At 35.7% G+C, this 26640-nt stretch overlaps 1 protein-coding gene across 6 annotated transcripts in view; it reads left to right on the forward strand.

Annotated features, from left to right (window-relative positions):
* LOC123535449 (synaptotagmin-14-like) overlaps nucleotides 1–25690 on the forward strand; it is an 84281-nt gene extending 58591 nt beyond the window's left edge. For all 6 annotated transcript variants that reach the window (XM_053549775.1, XM_053549772.1, XM_053549759.1 and 3 more), the window contains 7 exons: nucleotides 3465–3659; nucleotides 5612–6027; nucleotides 11620–11899; nucleotides 16887–17044; nucleotides 21249–21438; nucleotides 22802–23014; nucleotides 24757–25690. In XM_053549775.1, the coding sequence (XP_053405750.1) occupies nucleotides 3465–3659; nucleotides 5612–6027; nucleotides 11620–11899; nucleotides 16887–17044; nucleotides 21249–21438; nucleotides 22802–23014; nucleotides 24757–24857 (1553 nt within the window). In that variant the 3' untranslated portion in view covers nucleotides 24858–25690. The remainder of the gene's footprint in view (nucleotides 1–3464; nucleotides 3660–5611; nucleotides 6028–11619; nucleotides 11900–16886; nucleotides 17045–21248; nucleotides 21439–22801; nucleotides 23015–24756) is intronic.
* The last annotated feature ends 950 nt before the right edge of the window (nucleotides 25691–26640 follow it).

The following is a 26640-nucleotide window of genomic DNA, read 5'->3' on the forward strand; positions in this document are numbered from 1 at the left end:
TAAGAATTTCTCCTGTCACCACTTGCTGGATGTTCATCAAACTTGGTCAGAAGCATCCTTGCAAGGATCTCCTGATGGTTTCGCTTGACAGCATTTATGGGTCACAAGAGCTAAGAGTGGAGAAAAAAATACAATACACTTTTTTTTTCATAGATGTTTACCAAGCTTGATTGAAAAGCAGTGTGAGTGGTCCTGCTTAGGTAAGCGATTTAGGCCAATTAATTTTGTGCCTTGTTGTTTTTTTTTCACCAACAACTACATTTCTGGGGCTCAACTGTATAAAGTTTAAAATACATAATAAAACAAGAACAATAATGAAATACAGCAATGATTTTCTGTTACAAAAATTATGTTTATGCATATAACTATAAAAATCATTTTATAAAAACACAAACAAATATTGTACATCTTTGAGGTTCCAACCCAGTTTGAAAGTAATTGCTTTCCAGTACAGAGAAGTAATTTTTAGAAAGTTACGACACTCGGGTGTATTCACTGACTTATTTGTTTTTGCTATTTCTGCAGCAATGTTTATATTATTGAAGTGACACAGTCATATCGCCCATAGGCATTTCTCAAAACCAATTTGAACTTGGAAATAAATTTTGTAGATTTTGTAGATACATTTTCCCAAAATATTCCAGACTTGTATCTAAAAGTGATATTGTTTCATATAATATTGATGGCTGGAAGATTTATTACTAGTTTATATGTTCAGCAATTTAACGGTATCAACGCTCGGGGCTCCATTTACTGCTTGATACTTTTTGAAATATCGTGCAGGACACACCGTGAAATAGCTTTTAAGTTGTCAGCAAAAATAAATAGAAAATTGACAGATTCATACCGTTTCCTGTTAGAACATTAACAATGTATTTCTAGCCCCTGAGAATAAAAAAAAAATCATGTAAAACATCTGAGCCACTTTCTTAAAGTTACACTATGTCCAAAATTCATATTTGAAAAAAATATGAACAATTATTACACAGTATCTAAACATGGAATAGGGGGCCTCCGTGGCCGAGTGGTTAGAGTCGTTGACTTCAAACCATTTGCCCCTCATCGATGTGGGTTCGAAACCTCATTTGGGGCGTAGAATTCTTCACGTGAGGAAGCCATCCAGCTGGCTTACGGAAGGTCGGTGGTTCTACCCAGGTGCCCGCTCGTGATGAAAGTATGCACGGAGGGGCACCGGGGGTCTTCCTCCACCATTAAAGCTGGAAAGTCGCCATATGACCTAAAATTGTGTCGGTGCGACGTTAAACCCAACAAAATAAAATAAATAAATAAATAAACATGGAATAAACATGTTTGTGTGTATAGACAGTATATAAGGTTAAAAGTATACTTAATAAAGGTATTTGCTTAACACAGTATGAATGTGTCCTACCACTAAAAGAACTGGCAGTTTTTTATAATAAATCCCTAACTTGATGACATTTTGATTTAAGATCTACATATCACAGTTTTGTACATTTAGCAAAGTTTAATATGTTTTATTTGGACTTTCTACAGTTAATGTTAATATCTAGTGATAAAATATTTAGTAAAAAAATCAACATAATATATCTTTAAAGAATCGACAATATATCCATTTACCTTTTCATCTTTAATCACCCTTTCTATAAGTTAGACGTGACCTTAAAAAAGTATACTTTAAATAATAAATGAGTTTTGTAGTACACAGCCAAGGAACTATGTTTGTAAACCACAGGGAATGATACTTTACTATTTGTGTACAATAATCTACAAGAACAGAAATAAAAAATTCATAAAACTTAGCGAACTAATGAAATCAAAGCCAAAAAGTGTTTGACTGTGGCATGCTAACTTAAAGTAATTATTACTAAACTGGAAGAAGTGCTTAGTAATTCAGGTCAGACACAGTCAATTTTAAGTACTTCATTGGGTCGTTTGTAAGTTTTAAACTTTTAGAGAAACTCTAAGACATGAAGAGAAGACCGTTTTTTTGAAAATACAAATGTACCAGTATATGTTTTTAGTATAAATTCAACTATGAGTTTGGTGTTTTACGCAAGTGCATGCACTGTATTTATCAAAATATACTTTATAAATATATAAATGATTATGTCTAATCTCCCAGTAGCCCAGCAGGTAACTTAATTATGAAAGAGGTGTTATTTTCTTTTAAGAAAATAAAAGGGGAAGGTCTGTGATCTAAAATAAAAAAGAAAATTTGGCAATAATCTTTACTGTAAACTTTTTTTTTTTTTTACAGCCAAACACTTCAAAGTCTCCCTGCTTCCATACACTGGACAAGAATTAATTTTATTAGCACCTGGTAAAGGGACATGGACAGCTGCCACAAAAATTGTTTGCTCTCTGATTTGAGCAGTACTTATAAAATTTTAACCAAACTTGGCCAGAATGTTTATGAGCATAATGTCTCTACCAAGATTGATAACCAGATAGATCATCTTAATTGCCCTAAAATTACTCAGATTTGCAAAAATTATTTGTTCTTGCTCATTTATTAGCAGGCTGAGGCTTACCATGCTGAACACGATTTATTCTGCCTTTGCAACCAGTGTAGATCATGATCAGCCTGCAGTCTGATCATGATCTGCACTGTTCGCCATTCAGTCAGTATATTTTTGGTAAGCACCCCTTTTAACAGTTAATGGTACTGTCCAAATTGAAAGATGGACAAGTTCATTATAGAAATTCAGCAGGGTAAGGTTAAAGTATCTTTTTCTTGGTACTAGATCATACTCATACAGCATGTTTATCTCTATAAAATGTAGGTTGAGTTTTGAAATCAGCCAAATATTGCCACTTGGAACTGTATAAATCTGTCCTGATTTTATATATCATGAAACAGGCTTAAAATTTTCTCGGTTGCCACCGAAATATTGCATAAAATTATGCCATCATATGAAGGCAGCATTATAATAAGATAAGCAAAAAATGCTTCTGCATTAAAGTAATGCATTTCTTTCATGTTAAAATAACCCCCAGAATTTATATTGATAAAACATAATTATTTTTTGCAGACACAGATTTGTTTTCTTGCCTTTAACAGTTTTATGATGTGATGTAATCATCTAGAAAGGTTTCATTAGTATAGGTTCTCTTAACTCTTACATTTTACATCTCTGGTGGGATATAACATTTAAATCAATCTTTTCTGAACTAGGGCAGGCATTAGAGGTAGGAATAATGGGAAACAAATCAAACTTACAATTAGAAATATTTGACCTTGACATTTGACCTACTGACCCCAAAATGATATTTGTCCAATTTTATCCCAGAAGAGTATATAAGGGAAAGATTTAACTTTGGAGTTCTGTCCCTTTTTCTTGCTAAGAGGAGACTACTCATGATGTACCCCATGCCAAATTTATTTCCGACCAACCCATATTTTTTGGAAGAATTAGAAAGCAATTCATATCATTGGTTTACATTTGGCTTGGTTTTGAAATTCCAGTTTTTTCTTTTTTCAGGAGCAGCGTATGCTTATGAAGATGAGACGTCAAGTGACAGTGATGATGAAGTGCTCAAACGGTTCAAATCGTCAATGGAAGCCTCCTCCGCCATCAAAAGGTCCGGTAGTCGATACAGCCAAAAAGCCTCCGGAAGTCCAACCGCATTGCCAAAATCAAGGAGTAGGACCCCTGTTTCTACACCCAGCTCTGTTGGTAAAGAAATCTTTAGTTTTTAAGATGTATAAATTTTAATTTAGAAACATTTGTATTTCACTCAGACAAAAATCGTGGTAAACACAAAAAATAAACCTGTTTTTGTGAAGCTTAATAATACACATACAGGCAATACAAGAGAGTTCACCTGAGTACAAAGTAATAAATGTGTCTCAAATCTCAAGAATCTGATTGGTTAACTCTGAGCTCAGTCTCAAAATCAACCATAATTGGCAAAGATGCAGTCAGAGACATGTCTCTATACTTAGCATTAGAACTTCGGACCCAGTTCATATTTATTTAAAAAAAAAAAATCTGAGTTAAAATTTCACACTGCGCAGGCTGTTTCAGTGTAAATGGCCCAGTTTCTTTTGCTCTTGCATGAAATGTATTGACCCACTTCAGCACTTCAGAACCTTTGCACTATAGAGAAAATTTTATCCATGTTTATAGCTTCCTTTACAAGTAATAAAAGCATGGCCAGTGGGAGTTTTAACTTGTTTTTTTTTTTTTCTAATTGTAGTCTTTCAGAGTATTGGAAGAATGTTCTAGATGAATATTTTGTTGCTGAAAACTCATTGGAATCGGAAGGCATTATTCCGTCTTCCTGTTGAATCTGAATTTAATTACAAGTTTCATACCTTCTTTATTAGAAAAGCATCCTAGTAAGAATTGATACCAAGACAGTTAAATTAACCCCAAGAGTAATTAATGTAACAATGAATTAAAGTTGAATACAGTGCTATAAATCAGTGTGATAGCTGAGAATTAATATCTACAGGGTTATATCCCCTGAGATAACTTGAAACTGCCCTATTATACCAAGTGCTTGTTTTCCTTAACTGGATCATCTTTCTGCTATATTTCCTTTCTTTGGAATGATATGGTAGTAGTTGGCTTTATGCCGATATCTTGGAGGTCTTGTCAGTGGTATATTTTGGTGCTGTTTTGTTATTTCATTGTACATTATGGTCATTTTGTTATTATAGCCCCACATATGACATACAAAGTATATGGGGGCTGTATTGGAGTCACGCATGTCCATCCCTCTGTTCGTCTGTCAGTCAGTCCTTCATGTCTGGTCCATATCTTCTTAATCACTGGGAAGATTTTCATAAAACTAGCTTCAATTAATCTCTTCGTGATGATGTGCACAAGCCAGGTCACTAGATTCAAGGTCAAGGTCACATGTGGCGGTCAAAAGTCAAAAAGCTTAATTTTATGTCTGCTCCATTATATCTAATTCACTTGAAAGATTTTCATAAAACTAACAGCTGTTGTTGACCTCACCAAGACAAACATGCAGAGTGCACAACTCAGGTCACTAGGTCCAATGTCAAGATTACACTTGAGGTTTAATGTCAAATAGCTTAACTTTGTGTCTGCTCCATCTTAAATGAAGGGAAATTTTCATTAAACTATCATTTGATAGTTAACTTCATCAATACAATGTGCAGAATGCACAACCCAGGTCACTAGGACAAAGATCAAGTTCACACTTGGAGGTCAAAGGTCTAATAGCCTGATTTCATGTCTGTTCCATATAAAAATTTCTAAGCCACTTGGAAGATTTACATAAAAGTAGTTCATCAGTTGTTTACCTCACCAAGATAACATACTCAACCTGGGTCACCAAGTTCAAACGTTAATGTCATACATTGTATTTTGAAGTCAGATATGCATATAGTGAAAATTTATGTCCGCTAATCTTCTAAACCACTAAGATTTTCATCAAACTAGCAACAAATATTTACCACTTCAAGACGATGTACAGAGCATACAATCCAGGTCGCCAGGTCTAAGGTCAAGGTCACAATTGCAGATCAAAGGGCAAATAACTTTTGTATAATGTTACATGACTGAGATCCTGTTAAAAAGTGAAAGTAAGCCAAAGATCAAACAAAACCAGACAACCAAGGTTTTACAATGTGTAATAATTTTTATAATTTCAGATAAATCACATGTGATACAATCAAGTGTGGAACGGGTAACCATAGACAATGAGACTGCTAAAAGAACAAGTCCGGAAAAAACACCCACACCCACCGGCCCTAGGGTTGGTAAGCTCATTGACATGGATTCGCCCGTACATCAATCATCTTCGCCCTCTAAAAGCTCCCCGGGGACAGAACCCCGCCCTTCATCTAGGGAATCAATCAAAGAGGCCAGTGGGGCAAGCAGGGAGGGGAGTGCACCTCCAAGTCAGCCACGTAGTCCACCTCCTAGTGAACACGAAGGTGCAGAATTACAAACGTCACTCACTGGCTCCTTAACAACTGGCTCTGCACACACACTAGAAGGAACACAAACTTTTAATAACCAGGCCTATGATGGCGTTTCAGTATCAGAGAGTGAACGTGTTACTGATGTAAGTATTGAAAATCAAAATAGAAAAGTAAGTGGTAGACTGGTGATGTAAGTGTCAGCCGCTCAACTCGGATGACTTGGCTTTAGACCCCGCTAGGTTGGTGGATGTCAACCTTGTCATATGTTAAAGTACTGTTTTTTCCCCAGAAAGTTGACTAGAGAGCGACTATTCAGATCTAGAAAAAGAGAAGACTTCTGAATCGGCTTAACGAGTATTTGCCCAATCTGAAATTATGTAAATATCAAAAATAGCAGAATGATGTACTTTATCAGATCAAATTAAAATAAGTCATTCTTACCCCTGAATTCAGCGTCAATGCAGAAGTCAATTTTAGACCAGGATTATCTTCAGATATGGTGGACAGTTATTGCTCCCCTACCAGTGGAACACTGGAGGGGACTATAGGAATGCCCTGCATCTGTCTGTCCGTCCATCTGAATACTGCAATCGCTCAAAAAGTATTTAAGCTAGGTTCATCAGACTTGGTCTGTGAATAGAGGGGAATATGTTGATTATGCATGTACATGACTTATGCTTGTAGGTCATAAGTCAAAGTCACTATTGATGGTCGAGTAAAAATTGTTTCTGCTCCATAATTTTTATATGCATTGGTGGGTTATCTTATTGCTAAACACAAACGTTCCCTATGATGAGGCAATAAATTATGTTAACACATGGTCTATGCTTGTCAATTAAAGGCCAAGGTCACTAAGGTCAAATAAAATTTTGTTTCCACTCCATTACTTTTATATGCATTGTAGGATTTTCTTACCACTACAAGCAAATATTCCTTGTGTTTTAGACTAGTTTCTGGTTGGCTCAGTGGTGGACTTTTAAAGCCATACACTTTTAGCGCAGATTTGGTAGGTCCGTCCACAAATGCTTCAGTTTCACTGCATACGATTCTAATGTGGTTGACTAACACATTTGCCAACAACCACAAGGGACAAGACTAACAAAGTTTTCCTCCAGTAGGGTACTTCTGTTGCATTGCAATACTCAGTCACTTTTTTTTTTTATATAAATTTACATGATAACAAAAAGAATCACATCAAAATTTAACAGTAGCAGTATAGTTTTAGACTGGATGAAGTCATAATATTTACTTAAATTATAAATGAGAAAGAAAATCATATCTGAAGAGATTGTTTTTGATAGAAGAACTGTGCATGAAATTAAAACTCATGCTTTGTCAGAAAATAATATAAATTGCAGTAGTAAAGCACAGAAAATAAGCATTCCGTAACTGTTATCTTGTCACCTATCAATATATTGACCATTGATTGGTGTATGGTGACAGTTGCATGATGCATTTTAATTCCCTATCCATTTCAATCCATTTGAAGTATTAAATAGGAGAAATCATCATGATTAAAGCTACAAAATATATCAAAGTCTAAAACTATTTGTGTGTGGCTGCATTTAAATTAAATGATGATGCTTATGCAGGAAAGTTTTTAGCTCACAAAGTGCTGCAGGTGAGCTATTGAGTTCCGTTTGTGTCTGTCATCTGTCGTAGTCATTGTTTTTGACTTTTAGCATTACCTTTGTAATGATTGACTGAAAACGTTTCATCAGAGATCATCCGTCTTTCAAAAAAGAGTTTTGAAATCAGTAGTTCAAAGGTCAAGGTCACAGTGACCTGGAACAGTTAAACCGTTTCCAGACGATAACTTGAGAATACTTGAGCCTAGGATCACGAAACTTAAGGTTTAGCAGTATATCACAAAATGACAGATTTTTTTATGTAAATGAACAGCATCTTGAGACACAACGTATCTGTCCAATACATGTTTAACTGTTCTGCCCGACAGAGTTGGATACTTAAAATATTCTGAATGAGTTGTCCCCCTTTAAATAAGAATGCCATTTGTAAAGAAATAAATGTAAACAATTGTCAAAAATGATGTTTTACCTATTTATGTAAAGTTTAAACACTCGCACGATGTTGCAAATGCATCAAAACGAAGATATATAACAGCTTTTTAAAAATGGTGAGTTTTTAAAGGCGCTGAACTGTCCAGAAGTGTGGCCCCTTCAGGCAGTCCCTTTCCGGAATTCAATGCATATATGAGTAAATTGACAATGGTTTTGTAGAATAATATAAATGTTTTATATGCTGTTAAATTTTCATGTAAAACAATGCTTTCTTTCTATGACTTGATGACTTTCGAATTTTTTTCTCCGAAACATGGACCTATACCTTAATAGTGAGGTTGATCATGACCAGCAAATAACCCCTATTGATTTTGAGATTAGTAGGTCAAAGGTCAAGGTCACAGTGACCCGGAACAATTAAACCGTTTCCAGAAGCTGATGCCACCATCAAAAGCTGGGAAAGTCACCATATGACCTTAAATCTGTCAGTGTGACTCTTCACCCAACAAAAAAAAAGCAGCCATTGTGTAGCCCGTACAAGCAGGAAATGCTGAAAGCTCATACATAATTAAATGAAGTAAAATTAATGGAATTTAAGTACATAGAATATTTTATCAATCAGAAATTGCCAATTATCATTATGGGTCAATCACCTTAATGCAGGATGTTCAGTGGCCTCATTAAACAAAATTGTAATAAGAGATAATGTTGGACAACAACTGTTATTAAGTTTTGTCATATAAACCACTGGGATTCATATTATATTCAGATTGCTTCAATAGTAAATTACTGCATGTATTCAATCGGTAAAATCTCCTGGAAAATATTGTACATATAGTTAAAAACTAATTTGTAACATTGGTAATATTTTTAATCCCCTGCCACGAGTGGTGGGGGATTATAGGAATGGTCTACTTCTGTCCTTCCGTCTTCCATCCTTCCGTAACATTTTGTGTCCGCTCTTTATCTTCTAAACCCCTTGAAGGATTTTCATGAAACTTTGGTCAAATGATCACCTCATCAAGACGATGTGCAGAACCTATGAGTCAGCCATGTCGGTTCAAGGTCAAGGTCACAACTCAAGGTCAAAGGTTTGTGCCTTCCATTTTGTGTCCACTCTGTATCTCCTAAACCCCTGGAAGGATAATAATGAAACTAGGGTCAAATGATCACCTCATCAAGACGATGTGCAGAACCAGTGAGTCAGCCATTTCAGCTCAAGGTCAAGGGCACAACTCAAAGTCAAAGGTTTAAGCCTTTCATTTTGTGTTTGCTCTGTATCTCCTAAACCCCATAAAGGATAATCATGAAACTTAGATCAAATGTTGTTCTCATCAAGGCAATGTGCAAAACTCATGAGTCAGCCATGTCAGCTCAAGGTCAAGGTCACAACTCAAGGTCAAAGGTTTGAGCCTTCCATTTTGTGTCTGCTCTGTATCTCATAAACTCCTTGAAGGATTTTCATCAAACTTGGGTCTTATGATTACCACATCAAGGCAATGTGCAGTACTCATGAGTCAGCCATGTTAGCTCATGGTCAACTTGGTCACAACTCGGTATCAAAAGGTTTGAGCCTTCCATTTTGTGTCCGCTCTGTATCTCCTAATCCCCTTGAAGGATTCATATGAAACCTGGGTCAAATGATCACCTATTCAAGACGATGTGCAGAACTCATGAGTCAGCCATGCTGGCTCAAGGTCAATGTCACAACTTGGGGTCAAAGGTTTGAGCCTTCCATTTTGTGTCCACACTGTATCTCCTAAACCCCTTGAAGGAATTTCATCAAACTTGGGTCAAATGATCACCTCATCAAAAACTCATGAGTCAGCCATGTCAACTCAAGGTCAAGGTCACAACTCAAGGTCAAAGGTTTGAGCTCTGTATCTCCTAAACCCCTTAAAGGATTTTCATAAAACTTAGGTCAAATGATCACCTCATCAAGACGATATGCAGAATTCATGGGTCAGCCATATCAGTTCAAGGTCAAGGTCACAGCTCAAGGTCAAAGGTTTACCCTTGCACTATCCATTACAGTGGCGGGGGATTTAGCTGTCTTTCAGACTGCCTTGTTATCATAGGCTATTAAATTGTTTGTTCTTGTTCTTGTGTCTGATTTTTTCTGTCTTAAATATACATGAAATATAGAACCAGATTTTGCGGTTACTATAAAATCAGTTAATTTTGTCTGCGTAAAATTTTATGGTTTTGACCCAAGCAGCCATTACGTGGGAACATATATTCATGAATTTCAAATTTAACAGACTGATAGATACAAATTTTCTTTATTTCATATCCCCCACAAGGAAGTGGGGGCCTGTAAGTTTTAAAAGTCTGTGTGTGTGTGTGTGTGTGTGTGTCTGTCTGTCTGACAAACATGTAGATCTGTATGTGTCCATTTGTCTTTCCATCTACAGCCATAATTATCATAGTAACGTATTTTCAGATTGACTTGATATTTGATTATTATGTTTTTATTTACTCAGAGCTTCTACCCTGCAATTCTCTTGAAAATTAAAAAGTGCAATTTCTGTCCTTTCATAGCCATATCTTGGTAGTGGTTACTCAATTTGAGTTTATTACATCAAAACTTTTGCCTGTTCAACATTGTGGTTTCAAAGCCTCACTTGGGGTGTACAATTTTTGCTGAATTTGAGGAAAACATCCAGCTGGACCTTGGAAGGTCAGTGCCATCCTGTGATGAAATAATGACCAGAGGGGCACTGGGGTCTACCTCCATAACTACATCTCTGCAGATTTTTGGAATATCATGTTAATGTTTGTGCATACCATGCAAATGTTGTTAAAATCTGCCTTATCATTATGTTATCAGTAACTTTATTTCCTCTCATCATTTTTGCTGATATCTTTGTCATAATGTATGAACTTTGTAATGTTTCTATTAACTGGAACATGCTTTCATCATATTTAAAACAATTCACATTTACCCTTCAAACTAATTTGAAAGTGCAATTTCTGTCTCTACTGTGCCAAAATGTAGTTGAGTTATGTGAATGGGTTTATATACTAGCACATACATCACAGCATATGTCTTCTCACCAGCCCTAATTATTTGACAGTTACAGCCCCTGAAATAATTTTAAAAGTAAGACTAGTTACCTGGCAAGCCCTTTCTTCACAAGTAAATGCCAACTTGTCTAGAAACATAAATTAGAAGTGGAAGGAGAATGATTATCATGGGGAATATACACCTTGCGGCCTGAAAATCAGTTTACTCATGACCCTGCACCCCCCCCCCGCACCCATCGACAATCCATAGATCTGCGCTCACCCTACTGAGTTCTAAATTGGCAGGCACCAATGTTAATTATTTCACAGTGTCAGAATGTCTGTTTGTTCATCTTTGCATAGCTACCATCTTGAAGTACATTTCAATTTAATGTTACTTGATAAGAAAAAGGAAGTTAGGAGCCTAAGAACTGTAACTCTCAAAGGACATGAAGTATGTAGCATGTCAGGTCGCAACTGCAAAACTATCTCACAAGTTATATACGCGAAAAAAAAGTTAATATCGCATAATGGCTGCTTCATGTAGTTCGCAATTTTTTTTGCCCTGTAGAGCAATTCTCTTCATTTTATTGTATATTTTTGCCGAAACCATATTGCAGATCTATTTTTAACTGTAAAATCATCATTTTTTTAGCATGTTTAATGATATTTATGGGACTTTTCTAATTCAACAATTTCATTTTTCAGGAGCACATGTTTGATGTCAGTGACCTTCAGAATGACGTTCCGTTAATTTCAAAATGTGGTAATCTTGAAGTGACATTTAATTACATTCCGTATAAATCACGAATGGAAGTTACGATTCATCAAGCCCAAGATATACCTGCCAAAGAGCGGGGCGGTGCAAATAATACTCAAGTCAGGTTGTTGTTGTTGCCGACAAAGAAACAGCGGCATAAAACAAAAGTGAAACAGGGAGATAATCCAGCATTTGAGGAAACCTTTGTGTTCAATAAAGTCTCCGAAGGTAATTTATTTTATATTTACATTTGCCAGATATTTCATATGGAAAGAAAAAGTTTTGTTTTTTTGTATATAACATATTGGTATTATAATTTCAAGGATGTCACTTTATTGCGAGATTGCATTCATAATGTGACGTCATTCACAAGAAACAAAATGGCTTCGTTCAAAAAATTCTTTCAAAATTGGACACTAATTTGAAAAGAACATTTAATTATAGCTAAATTCACTTAAATGCTATTATTAAGTGGTGATGTGTACCGTGCTAATATTCAACTTCCATCTGTGAAATAACAATTTATAACTAAATTGGAGATTTTTGTATGGTTTATTTAGCAATTTCAAGTTTATCAGCCTCATTAACAGTGTTTAGGAATTGGTGAAATGTGAGCGTTTATGTTTTAATACATGGTGCAGATTATTACTCACATTTTTTTTTAATTTGCATTTGTGAATGTTAGCAAAAAAACTTTTTTTCAAATATTACACAGTTTACAGCACAACTACTGAGACAAGAAATCTTTGAAGATTTAAGAAAAAAAATCGGACATTGCCAGACATATGAAAAGCTTGATATACATTGTTAGCAGAACTCAAAAGCAATTCCAGTCAGTCATATAATCCTGCAAAGAAAACTTAAGCCGCACCATGAGAAAACCAACATAGTGCATCTGCGCAGTCTGGTCTGGATCCATGCTTCGGGCAGTCTGGTCAGGATTCATGCTGATTCCATAACCCTATTTTGCTTTTTTTTACTAAATTATGCCCCTTTTTCGACTTTCTTATTCATTTAATCAACAAGGCTGTTGAATAGTCGAGCGTTGCTGTCCTCCGACAGCTCTTGTTAGTCAACCCACTCAATAATACAGGAAAGTTCCGCTCTTAAGACCACTTTGGAGATCGACAAAAAGTGGTCTTATTATTGAGTTTGTCCTACTTTAGAGACCCAACATAGTTGTTATATAATCAGACACAAAAAAGGCAACATGAAGGTTTTTATAAATTAATGACGCTAAAATGCCACAGAAATCGCAAGTCATATTAATTACAATAAAACTATTTCAGAACAAACAGTAAAATCCAACAACATTAAAATAGGTTTTCACCATATTTGTCTTTCGAAAGCAATTTTATGAAATTTTATTTAAAGGCTCTATAATTATCAGAACAATTAACCTAAGTTTATATCTGATTTATGCAATTAAGTTCCCTGCTTCCAATATGTATTTTTTTCATGCATAGTCAATAAATCTTTGCTTGCCTATTTGCAGATACCATTCTTCAACAGATATTTATGCAAACCAGCATTCTTCACCTACCTGATTCTGCTGATTCTGCAAACACACTCATTTTACCTCTTTATTCTGCAAATGGCATTCTTTGACTTTGACTTGCAAACATCATTTTCAGACTCTACTTATTCTGATACTATGACTTCTTATTCTGTACTCAACTATCTTTGACATCCTAGTCTGCACACAACATTCATTTACTTCCTATTCTCCATACAACTTGCAGATGACACACCTTGACTTCCTAGTCTGCAGACGACACACCTTGACTTCCTAGTCTGCAGATGACATTCTTTGATGTCATAGTCTGCAGATGACATTCTTTGCCATCCTAGTCTGCAGATGACATTCTTTGACTTCCTGATTTGCAGAGGACACACCTTGACTTCCTAGTCTGCAGATGACTTTCTTTGACTTCCTAGTCTGCAGATGACATTCTTTGACTTCCTAGTCTGCAGATGTCTTTCTTTGACTCCCTGGTCTGCAGATGACATTCATTGACTTCCTAGTCTGCAGATGACATTCTTTGACTTCCTAGTCTGCAGATGTCTTTCTTTGACTCCCTGGTCTGGCAGATGACATTCATTGACTTCCTAGTCTGCAGATGACATTCTTTGACTTCCTAGTATGCAGATGTCTTTCTTTGACTCCCTGTGTGGCAGATGACATTCTTCGACTTCCTAGTATGCAGATGACCTTCTTTGACTTCCTAGTCTGCAGATGTCTTTCTTTGACTTCCTGTGTGGCAGATGACATTCTTTGACTGCCTAGTCTGCAGACGACACACCTTGACTTCCTTAAGTCTGCAGATGACACACCCTTGACTTCCTAGTCTACAGATGACATTCTTTGTCCTAGATGACGCACCTTGACTTCCTAGTCTGCAGATGTCTTTCTTTGACTCCCTGTGTGGCAGATGACATTCTTTGACTTCCTAGTCTGCAGATGACATTCGTTGGCTTCCTAGTCTGCAGATGACACACCATTGACTTCCTAGTCTTAAGATGACATTCATTGACTTCCTAGACGACGCACATTGACTTCCTAGTCTGCGGATGACATTCTTTGACGTCTTAGTCTTAAGATGACATTCTTTGACTTCCTAGATGACGTACATTAACTTCCTAGTCTGCAGATGACATTCTTTGATGTCCTAGTCTGCAGGTGTCATTCTTGACTTCCTGGTCTGCAGATGACATTCTTTGACTTCCTGGTCTGCAGATGACATTCTTTGACTTCCTAGTCTGCAGATGACATTCTTTGACTGCCTAGTCCCCAGATGACATTCTTTGACTTCCTAGTCCCCAGATGACATTCTTTGACTTCTGACTCTGCAGACAACACTTCTTGACTTCCTACTCTAGAGAAGACTTTCTTTATTCAGCAGATTATATTCTTCCACCATGTTTTTTCTGCAGACAGCAATGATTCCTGTTGAAATAAAGATTTACAGGTTCTCGATTTTGTCGAAATTTACAGTAATGAAAATAAATTCTGATTAATTAGTGGCTTACAATCTTTCTCTTACCGGGAAAATTGTAATACCTAATCAGTTTTAATCAAATGATATTAGCGACAGATTAAATTTTTAAAACTATATTGATCTACCAGCTGCAGCAGTTGAAAGTGAAAAATAAATATTTATCTCTATACCCTCTAAGGTAATTTGTTGCTGCTACTTTCTGCTGTATAATGTGGTATTTTATAGCTCCATATGGAAAACACTGATATACCGTGTTCACACTAGCAGATTGGTTTTATTTTTATCAGGCACTAATCAGCTATAATTGGTATTTGACATTTAAAACCCATCAAAATATAATCTAGTTTGCGTCCACACTAGGCAAAGAAATGTGGTTTAAATATATACATGAAATGTTGGAAGTAAACAAATATTTTGCAATAAACAAAAAAGGTTACAAAGAAGGAGGCTGACAGAAACAAGAAGGAGTCATCAATGTTTAAACTTCTGTGTTCATCTAAGAATTTCTTTTCATTCCATCTATAGTCCATTTTGAGCATCAGCATGACTCCATATCGCAATTTAATGCTTTTGTTTCATCAATACTCCAATTACCTTTGCCAGCCATAGCATCAATTGTTTGATACAAAAGAGAAATACATGGTATTCTTCCTCCAAAAAGTAAGATCTGGGAATTTGGGATTGTAAAACCAGTTATAACTCACATTTGCGTTCACACGTGTAAAATAATGTAGTATTACTTTTTAATATAGTATTAAAACCACCTCCCAGGTAGTTTTAATGCTATATTACAGAACCCACTTGACCTGGAATGCTGTAAAATTGAATACGAGGGGCTTTCAATAAATACCCGGAAAAGTGCTCTCAATTCTTCATGTATCATCAAAAATAAATGAAAATGCTACAAAATGTAGACTAGGGAATACTGAGTTGATATGTCAAAATTAGATTGTCTTTGGATAAATAATAAGTAAATGCGAGTCCCCATGGCAACGTCATGTGACGTCATCCGGCCCAATTTTGTCTCTTTTTCTATTTTACATGCGCTAAAACATTACTTGCCACTTACCTATTTTTCAAGCTTCCTTTTCTTAAATTGTGTGAATATTGATATGAAAAGTAAGCGTTACGCCAATAACGTCAAATTATAAATGTGACATCATTAAAATATTTGGCAGGCATATTGAGTTGGTCGTCGTTTGAAAATCAGTGTTGAACGGAGATGTGAGATAACATTTTGTGTTTTGAGTCGAAAATCAAGGAAAGAGACAAATGCTATGCTGAAAAAGGTTTAAGGGACAATGCCCTGAAGAAAACAAAAAATTTTAAAAGTGGTCAGGAGAATATTGCTGACGACTTGTGTTACAGACATGAAAAATAACGTTCAGTCACATTTAATAAATTAAAGAGCTCCTTGATAGGGCATCAGTTCAATGTCCATTTTCTTCAATACGACAGGAACATCATATGAACAGTATTTATTTATTCTTAGGAAGGTGTAAAATGCATTTAATTGTGATAAACACTGAATCAATGGTAATCACGAGTAGTATTGATTAATTGAGTGTGATATGACAGCATCATAATGACGTTGGGCCGCTTTTGAGGTGATGGCGTTGCCTAGGAGACGACAAATAAATATTGTGCATGTTCTGAAATATATAATTTAGGTATTCACATTCAGTATGTTCATATCCGTCAAATTTTCAAATTTTAACAAAATGAGACTAGAAATAAAGAAATGAGAGCACTTTTCCAGGTATTTATTGAACACCCCTCATAGATATTTACTGACACTACAATTAAGAGCAGACTTTTTTCTGTTCATCTTACAAGTAACAGTATTATAGGAGTTGCCAGAGTCTAAAACTTCATCAAGCTGAATGTAAAAAAGAAAGAGTTAAGAGAAACTCTTTCACAAACAAGAAAAACAACTCCTTGCTTAAACTCTCAGTGAAATGAATACCTTTTTTAATGGTTTGACAGAAGATTATACCTTTGAAGTAATTTGTCCAATGTTAAGAAGTTGTCAGTTACTTGCAGAGAACGTGTTAGTACTGGTACAGAAAATCCAGTTCATAAATGAAAATCCAGTTCATAAACGAAAATCCAGTTCATAAGCAAACTGTTGTAACATGCGTACTGCAATACCATTGAAACTCTGCATTAAGACCAACAAAATGAAGATAATATTTGTATTCGTTTTTTCCTTTCAGAGGAGGTCACAGGGTATGGTATTCGGTTTCGACTGTATGGTGTTGAGCGTATGCGTCGAGAACGAATGATTGGCGAAAGTATTATTGGGTTTGCATCACTCACCCTCGATGCCCCTTCAACACACTGGGTCATATTAGAGCCCAGAAGCAATCTAAGTGTAAGTCTGTGTTTTACCCTTTTGGGGAAGGCTGGGCTTGCTTGGTTTGAAGAGTAGAGTTTTGATTGGCTGGGTGGTTATGAGTGCTGTGTACAAATCTTTACCCATTAGTGCTAAATGACAAAGTTATGAAGATTGCTTAGAGTCAGTGCAAGCAATATGAGGGATGAACTTAAAACTGTTGTAACTTCTTTATTGAATATGATAACTTTATAGGGGTAATTTGAAGCTGGAAAACAACTGTAAAACTACGAACTTAACCTTAACCCTGCTAAATTTCTAAAATGGACCAGTCAGTCATTAAGTTTGGGCAGTACCACTTACTATTCAAAGGGGTGTTCACTGAAAATTTACTGACTGAATAGCGAACAGTGCAGACCATGATCAGCCTGCACAGATGTGCAGGCTGATCTTGGTCTGCACTGGTCGCAAAGGCAGAATCACTCGCCACCAGCAGGCTAAAACTTAATGTACTGTTGATTGGTTACTAGTGGCAGGGGTTGTAAGTTTTGCTAAGTTTTGTAACCAGAATGACATGTGAATTGAGAACTCTTGTATATGAGTACAAACATCTCTGTAACGACCTCCTTGGGATAGGCAAGAAGTGGTCTTTAATGGCAAGTGGTCTTTATTCACAGGTTGAAATACAAGGAGAATGTTAGAATAAGAAACAAATCAAGAAACCTTGAAAGCCAAGTGGTCTCTGTTCAGAGAAGTTGACAGTAAAGCATTATCTCCAGTTGTAAACACATCCACCTACATGAGTTCTTAGTGATCCAAACATGTCTGTTGTCTGTTGAATCACAAATAAAGGTGATGCGAAAATAACCCAGTCGGAGGTATACACAAGTGATCTAGCTATCCAAATAAGTGTGAAAGTATTTGGTCCTTTGGGATCATGGAGCCCATTCAGCATATAACACAATTCTGCTTGAGCCAGTGCTAGGGTGTTGTTCATTTCATTACACCGTGTGACCAGACACAATCAGACCGTGGCTTAGTTATTTTGCTGGGTTGCATTCTATTCTTCCAAAGTATGTTCCTCCAGAGATTATATCTTTAGGGTGTTAATGCTTTGAAAAAGGAATTTAGAAAGCTCTGAATTTAATACGATCTGACACTGACATTAATGTTGTATTGTTCAGTTAATATCATCAGTTACAAACCAAATACCAGGAAATAAGTCTCGTATAATTACGTGAAGAGTTACATTTTCTCGGAAATTAGAAAAGCTGTAATTTTACTGTCATCTTATGGTGCATTATCCAGACTGCTGAATGTGCACGTCTGATATTTGATGGGATTAAAGCGTGTCGTAATTTCCTGATTTTCCCTATTTGAATACCGGATATTCCTCAGCTAATTGCGCTTACAAGTCCACTATTGAAAAATTGCATTGTCAGCAAGTTAGTGCATCTGATCTCATCGCAGAACAAGTTCACCAAGTTGGTTTCCTTCAGTAAGAGGATTTTCTGATTTAGCGTCAGGTTTTCCGTGAAAACGTTCATTATCCTGATCTGTCAGTCTGAGACTTACTTGGAAAAGAAGAGACCTTATGTGCATCAGTCTTTTCTACAATATAGAATTTGATATAACTCTGTTTGTTTTTTTTTTCAAAACTTCATGTTGTACCGGTACTAAGAAAATTCAGCCTTTTAAAAGAGTACATTGTACTTGAGTTTTTGCTAGACTAATTCGGGTAAATTGTAATAACTTGAAACAATTAAAATTTCAATTTTGATGACATTTTTCTTATTGAAAAAAATATGTACACTTTAGCTTTAATTAAACTTCACACAATAATAAATCATATAAATTATAACAAGCAATCAAGTAAAATGTATATAGGTAGGTTCATGTGCTTATTTTGAGACTTTCTCCATAATTGAAGAGATCAACTTATTTCAAGTTTATTTTACAATATTGTTTGGTGGAATTTTTTCATATCAACAATTCTGTTAAGATATTTTATCTTTAAAAAGGTCTTAAATAACCCAGTTTGATAATTTACAATTGGGTTTCCATTTTTTTGCGAACATGATTAAACATTGCCATGTAATGATTCCATCGCTTACTTTATATGAATTAAGAAATAATAAGTTCCCAAGAGTGGTTTATCGTAGAATAACCCGTGTTTTGAGTTCTTATGCGTAAGAATATATCATGAAGGCCGTAGGCCTGAGTGATATATTTCGCATAAGAACGAAAAACTCAGGTTATTATACGATAATTCACACTTGGGAACTTGTTATTTCGATTCTAACATGACATACTAGTATCAACAGTGTTAGAAAAAATGATAACTACTTTTTACGACCGTGCTACACACCTGGATCGGATGACGTCATTGCACGCGCGTGGGTTATTGCAGAATAACCCGAGATAGATTTTGTTCTACATGTATGTAGGTTATTTGCTAGTCATGTTAGAATTCAGGATATATGACATTACACCATGACTTCTGGTTTCTGAAATGTGCAGAACTACCTTAACGTCGGAGGTTTCTTTTTCATAAGAACTTTTTTAAATATTTCTTAGAAATTGTTATTACCATTTATAGGTAAGATTGCCATGGTAACTCTCCCAAGTAGCATAATAGCATGCTTATTAAGAAAAGATTGAGTTGATTTTAAGGATAATTTGACAAGCTATATGCTCTAAAACCATTTAATTTCAATGGCACAAAATTTATAATTTCTATTCAATATCTGTTTTGAAATGAAATTGGAAAATTCAAGTTTTCAGCTCACCTGAGCACGCACAAAGTGCTCAAGGTGAGCTGTTGCAATTGCCCTGTGTCTATTGTCCATCACTGTGTGTCTTCTGCAGTCATGAGTTATTTAATAACAGTTTTAACGTTAACACTCTAGGTTACATTTTTGGCCCAATCTTAATGAAACTTGGTCAGAATGTTTCCCTCAGTAACATCTTTGATCAAAAACTAGTTCACTAGGTCAATTTGAAAACCTTGTTAGCACTCTAGGGCTACATTTTCTACCTAATCTTCATGAAACTTTGTCAGAATGTTTGTCTCTGTAAAATCTAGGTCATGTTTGAAATGATCTAAGGTCAAATTGTGAAAAAACCTTGTTAACAGTGTAGAGACCAGATTTTTTTCTTGATCTTGATTTAACTTTATCAGAATGATTGTCTGAATGAAATATAGGTCAAGTTGATCTAAACTATCAAGGCAAAGACTTCTCTCAACTTTGTTCAAATGGACTAGTGCTTGACCCCTAGTTAAAAATAGAAAAATCTTTAAACAGCTTCTTCTTATTAATCACTTGATGGATCTTCACAGAACTTGGTCTGTAGCATCATTATAAGGGTACAGTTGGGCCCCTTTTATGGGCTGCTTGAGATAAAAATAAAAATACCTTTAAATTACTTCTCCTTATGAATCACTTGATGGATCTTCATCAAACTTGGTCTGTAGCATCATTACTAAAACTTCTTTCATTTTTTTTTTGAAATGGGAACAATTGGTTCCTTGTAGGTGCCACTAGAGCTAAAAATAGAAATACCTTTGAAAAAATTCTTCTCATAAATTGCTTGATGGATCATCATCTTGGTCTGTAGCATCTTTATAAGGTCCTCCCTAAAATTTATATAAATAGGGGAGCTTTGCCCCTTTTATTGGCTGCAAGAGCTAGAAATAGAAATACCTTTAGATGACTTCTTCTCATGAACAGCTTGGTGAATCATGATAAAACTTGGTCTACAGCATCTTTGTAAGATCCTTTCCTTAAATTGCTAAAAGTGTGGCGCTTGACCTGTTTTAGGAGACACTAGCTTATACTAAACACAGTTGATACCATTCATGATTTAGTGTGCCATACATATATTCAAGGTCAAGCAGTCAAAGTCAGGTGGGCTACTTAGGGCCACAGTGGCTCTCTTGTAAATGATTTCAACATGTCTAGGCAATTAAGCACAGCAAGGAATATTTCACTAAGGCATAAGAAATAAAAACTCATTTCTTGTATTTGTTATTCACCACAGCTTAAAAAGCAGACATTTGACGTGAAGATGCACTTACCCTCTTTCAATGCTGAAGAGACAATATGTAGTAAATAAAATAGTACATATGGTAACATTATTTCTTGATCCCTGTAAGTAGGTCAATGTGATGACACCTTTAGCATATATTTTATTTAAAAAATAAACATGTTTTGACATACTAGAATTTTCTTTCAAATGACAGCAAGGTGATTCCAATGCGGATGTTGCCAGTTTGTCTCGCAGCGACAGTGCTTCATCTACGCAGTCATTACAACATGGCGGGATGCCAGAACTTTTGTTGGGGCTCGCGTACAATGGTACAACTGGTCGACTGTCAGTTGAAGTGATCAAGGGAAGTAACTTCAGGAATATGGCTATGAATCGAGCTCCAGGTTTGTTTTATACAGGTGTTATCATATCGATTTTAAGTTGCAGACGTGATTCTTATTATCATTATTATTAAAGTAACAGGTCTAAACCTCCATTAATACATAAAATCTTGTTACTGGGTAAAAATCATTGATCCTTATGTATAGATAGAAAAGGTTTTATGAAAAGTTATTGACTCATGCTCAGATATAATGAGTCTTGTCTGGAGGTAATGCACGATGTCCTTATCCTACATGGTCTGTTGTTATTGGTAATAATGTTTTTTTAATCTTTTTAAAGTGTGATCTGACAATTATGATGTTAACGTTTTGTCTGTCGCAGCAAGTCTTTGAAATTATCGCAGATGAATGGAGCTGTGGTTTTCACTGAATATTAAATGCAGGGTTATTATAAGGGATTTGATTGTTTACAACCTGTAATCTATGGCTTTAATTGGTTGTACATATAAAACATTTTCTGTGCAATCTCTTAATACTTTTGCAGAATTGGGTTGTTGTTTCGTTAGTGAAATGGCAACTATATAGAAGTTTACTTTCTGCATTCCAGTCCGGATGTTTCAAGATCAGTTGTTTCTTTCTTAACTGGAGACTGTGAAATGATATAATTTTGTCAGAATGGAATTTACAGTTTGGGCCAGAACTGCTACATGTATTTTATGTCAGTTTCACATCTTCAGGTTAAGAAAAATGACCGCCTCGATAGCCTAGTGGTAGAGCGGCTGCTTTGAGTGCCGGAGGTCATGGGTTTGATCCATGCATGGCCATGTCATACCAAAGACGTGAAAAATGGTACCAGTAGTTCCCTTGCTTGGCACTCAGCATTATAAAAGGGAATCTGGCTTTTCCTGTCTTATACCCCTATTGGCGATGGATTCCATCAGGAATGAGGTGTTGAGAGTGATTAATATAAGTTGTAAAACTTGCTTCACAATTGACCTTAAATAAAAAAGTATAAACTGAGAAATGAGAATCATATTGATTTGTTTAGTGGACTTTGATTTTGTGAATCAGCGCCACTGACAACCCCTCCAAAATTAGTCCCCCACAATTGTAAATGATTCAAGAAATAATATATAACTGAATCTTTTACTTTATTTAATCACAATGATTCAATCACACTTCTGCTCTGTATACCCGGTAATTATGGTTCTAATACATTTTATATGTAAAATAGTAGATGAAATGTAATAGCGCTTTCTTTTAATACCTATAAGTAGATGTTGATGTTACATGCTGTCATATTGGAATTTACAGTAAACACGATGAAGTCGTGAGGTGATGAATTTGTACCATTTCTCATATGCAAAATGTTGAGAGTATATGTCACAAAGTGATCCTGTTTTACTTTGATACATATTTTTTTCAGATACGTATGTAAAACTAACATTGATTGCTCCTAATGGAAAAGAAGTAGCTCACAGCAAGACATCCGTAAGACGTGGCCAACCAAACCCGCTATTCAAAGAGACTTTCATGTTCCAGGTGGCGCTGTTTCAGTTAGCAGACGTCACATTAATGGTGTCTGTATACAACAAAAAGTCAATGAAGAAGAAGGAAATGATAGGATGGTTTGCTCTGGGTAAAATTTTTCTGAAGTGTCATCATACTTGATTTTATTACTAAATCTGTGCTTCTTTAAAACTAGTTTACAGTAATACAGTTATTATTTGATGAAACTTTCTGACTCTTAAATGGTATTTCAGTCATGAAAGTATAAAGCTTTCTGCTCCATTACTTTTAATTACATTGAAGGATTTTTTTATTGCTACACAGAAATGTGCCCTAAGATTAGACTATGTGTCCTGTACATGACCCATGGTTTTAGGTCAAAGGTCAAGGTCACTATTGAAGATCAACTAAAATTGTTTCTGCTCCATAACTTTTATGAGCATTGATTGATTAATCCAATGCCACAAGTGGTGGGGGGGGGGGTGGGGAAGGTTATAGCAATGGTTTCCATCTGTCCGAAATATTTTGTGTTCGCTCTGTATCTCCTAAACCCCTTGAAGGATTTTCATGAAACTTGGGTCAAGTGATCACCTTATCAAGAAAATGTGCAGAATTTATGAGTCAGCCATGTTGGCTCATGGCCAAGGCCACAACTCAAGATCAAAGGTTTGAGCCTTCCATTTTGTGTCCACTCTGTATCTCCTAAACACCTCGAGGAATTTTCATGAAACTTGAGTCAAATGATCACCTCATGTGCAGAACTCATGTGTCAGCTCGAGGTCAAGGTCAAAGGTATGAGCTCTGTATCTTCTAAACTCTGTGAAGGATTTTCATGAAACTTTGGTCAAATGATCACCTCATCAAGGCGATGAGTCAGCAGTGTTAGGTCAAGGTCACAACTCAAAGTCAAAGGTTTGAGCCTTCCATTTTGTGTCTGTTCTGTATCTCCTAAACCACTTGACTTATTTCCAAATTCATTGATTTCCTCATAAATGGACAATAAAATATACTTACTGAAAGTCAACCAATACCATCAACCCTTTCACTATCCATAACAGCGGCGGGGGATATAGCTGTCTTTCAGACTGCCTTGTTATCTTCGTACTGCACACAAATGTCCTCATGATGAGATAATGTGTCCCGTACATGATCTATGCTTGTAGGTCAAGGTCACTATTGAAATTTAAGTAAAAATAGATTTTGTTTCTTAGCTCCTAAATGCCTTGATGCATTTTAGTCCCCTGCCGATGGAAGACCCGAAGGGACTATTGGAATGCCCTCCATCCATCTGTCTTTTCATCCATCCGCCTGCCCATCCACAAATCTGGATCCTGCAGTTACTAACACAGTATCTGTTGCCAACAACCACAAGGGACAAACACTAACAAAGTTTTCCACCGGTAGGGGACTTCTGTATTGCCACAGCAATACTCGGTCACTTGTTTAACAAGTAGAACCTAGGTCTTTTTGTAGTGTAGGTAAATAATATACAATTTTAGTTGGAGGATAATTATGCAAATTACAAATACAGAAGATGCTCCAATTCCAGGAGCTTCTCTGGTTCTTTAGCATGCTAGATGTAAATCACCCATAGATGGGACCCATGTCCGGATGTTATTAACCTTTAGCCTGCTGGCAGCGATTGGTTTTGCCCTTGCGACCAGTGCAGACCAAGATCAGCCTGCACAGAACTGCACTGTTCGCTATTCGGTTAGTAAATTTTCAGTGAACACCCCTTCGAATAATAAATGGCATTGCCCAAATTGAATGATGGACTAGTCCATTTAAGAAATTTAGCAGGGTAAAGGTTAATATATGTCCAGCGTAATGTATTATCTTCTGCCATCATAAATCTATCAATATTTTTTTCAGGATTAAACAGTTCAGGGGAGGAAGAGAACTCTCATTGGACAGACATGCGAGAGAGCAAGGGAGATAATATATGCAGATGGCATGTGTTGCTTGAATCCTAGTAGCCTCCCCTGGTTGTGCACAAGACGGTAGAAGGTGGATTTCAGCTGTGAATAGTGTGAAATAATCTATATGTAGCTAAGGATGAATTCGCTCTGAAAAAATAAATCATTCCGTAGAAGCATTTAGATTGGGATGGATTTTTATGTACATTGTTATTTATAGCATCCACCATAGTGCAAGAATTGAAACTTTGTTGTTTCAGATCATGTGCATATAAGAACGCTTAAAAAGGCCATTTTAGACTAGTCAGATAGATAGCATAGATACGGATGACTTGAAATGTGATATGATTCTGTTCTATTTACAAACAACTATTAGAAAATTATAGTCTGATTCAAAAAGATCAATCCGGAGGATTTATCCATAGATAATGTTGTTATGTTAAAAGTGTTAAGAGGTTATTAAACAACAATTCAATGTTCTGACATCACAATTATTACGTCATGGCGTCGAACGGCATAGCGGCGTGCTGAAAAAGAAACCGATTGAAAACGGGCAAATATTTAATAAATGCCATCAAAGATGTACTTTAAAGTCCTTGGTAACATGTTAAAATCAAAATAATATATATCATTTAGTGATTTGCTCTTGAATAAAATCATTGTTTGTCGTTCAGATGCGTATTATTATATCACTCGGGCTATGCCCTTGTGATATAATTCCTTCGCATCTGAACTCCAAAGTCCAAACAATGATTTATTCAGTGACAAATCACTAAATGAGATATATTATTTCTTAAATAGCCACTATAAATAGCCGTTAATCTGACTTTCAGTATATTCAGTTGTTTATAATTAACTCTTAAAAAAAATGGGACACCAAAAAGGTCATTTTGAATTAACCAAAAATGGGACACCAAAAAGGTCATTTTGAATGGGACACCAAAAAGCTCATTTTGAATGGGACTTTAAATAGTTATCTATGTATTGATGCTAGCTGTTTTATATTCATTTCTTACCTTTACATGTTGGCGAGAAAAAATTGGTGATTTCTTTTTACTTCATATTTTAGTATTTATATTTTTGTACTTTTTTAGAGAACACAAAATTAATATTAGTTTACAGAAATAAGCCAAACTTTGCAGAAAGTATAGAAATCAACATGTCATGTTCATTATACTTACATTTAGTCATAGAAGTTTTATCTCAGTAGAAATGTTGTTTGACAAGAATACAGAATTAAGTTTAGTTAAAAAAACTGCTTTTTAGAAATGAAGGCAATAGAATTTGTACATGCCAAACATTGACTTTCTGTAACTTCATGTCCACCTTGCTGCTTCTGATGAATGATGTAGAATGTTTGTTTTGATAAAGTTTGATGATTGATTGGTATAAATTATGTGACTGTTTTTTTGTTATGGGTGACTGAATCATGGCGTTTCATAATTATTTATATAATAACTGTTTTCACATTTATGGTGGTTGTTAATGTGCAATTTATTAGCCATGATAGTTTATGACGGAAGACTATTGTTAAAGATATTTTCCGACTCAAAAAGTTGTTATATATAACACAGGAAGTTGTACACAGCAGGTTGTTATGTTTTGGTTAATAAATGGGAGAGCAGTGCGACTGATTGATAATGTGCCTGGCAAGATGATTTTAGCCTGAGGGCAATTATCTTCTTCCAGGGACATTATCACTCAAAGGCACAGCACTCCCATGTATGTACTTGTTTATTACATGTTTACCTATAATATAGTAAGAAAAGCTTAGTTTGCCATTCTTATGTGTACTAGAATCTACTGGCATAATAATTTTCAGCTTGTAAAGGCTAGTAGA

The sequence above is a fragment of the Mercenaria mercenaria genome, chromosome 1 (assembly GCF_021730395.1).
Source record: "Mercenaria mercenaria strain notata chromosome 1, MADL_Memer_1, whole genome shotgun sequence".
Lineage (NCBI taxonomy): Eukaryota > Metazoa > Mollusca > Bivalvia > Venerida > Veneridae > Mercenaria > Mercenaria mercenaria.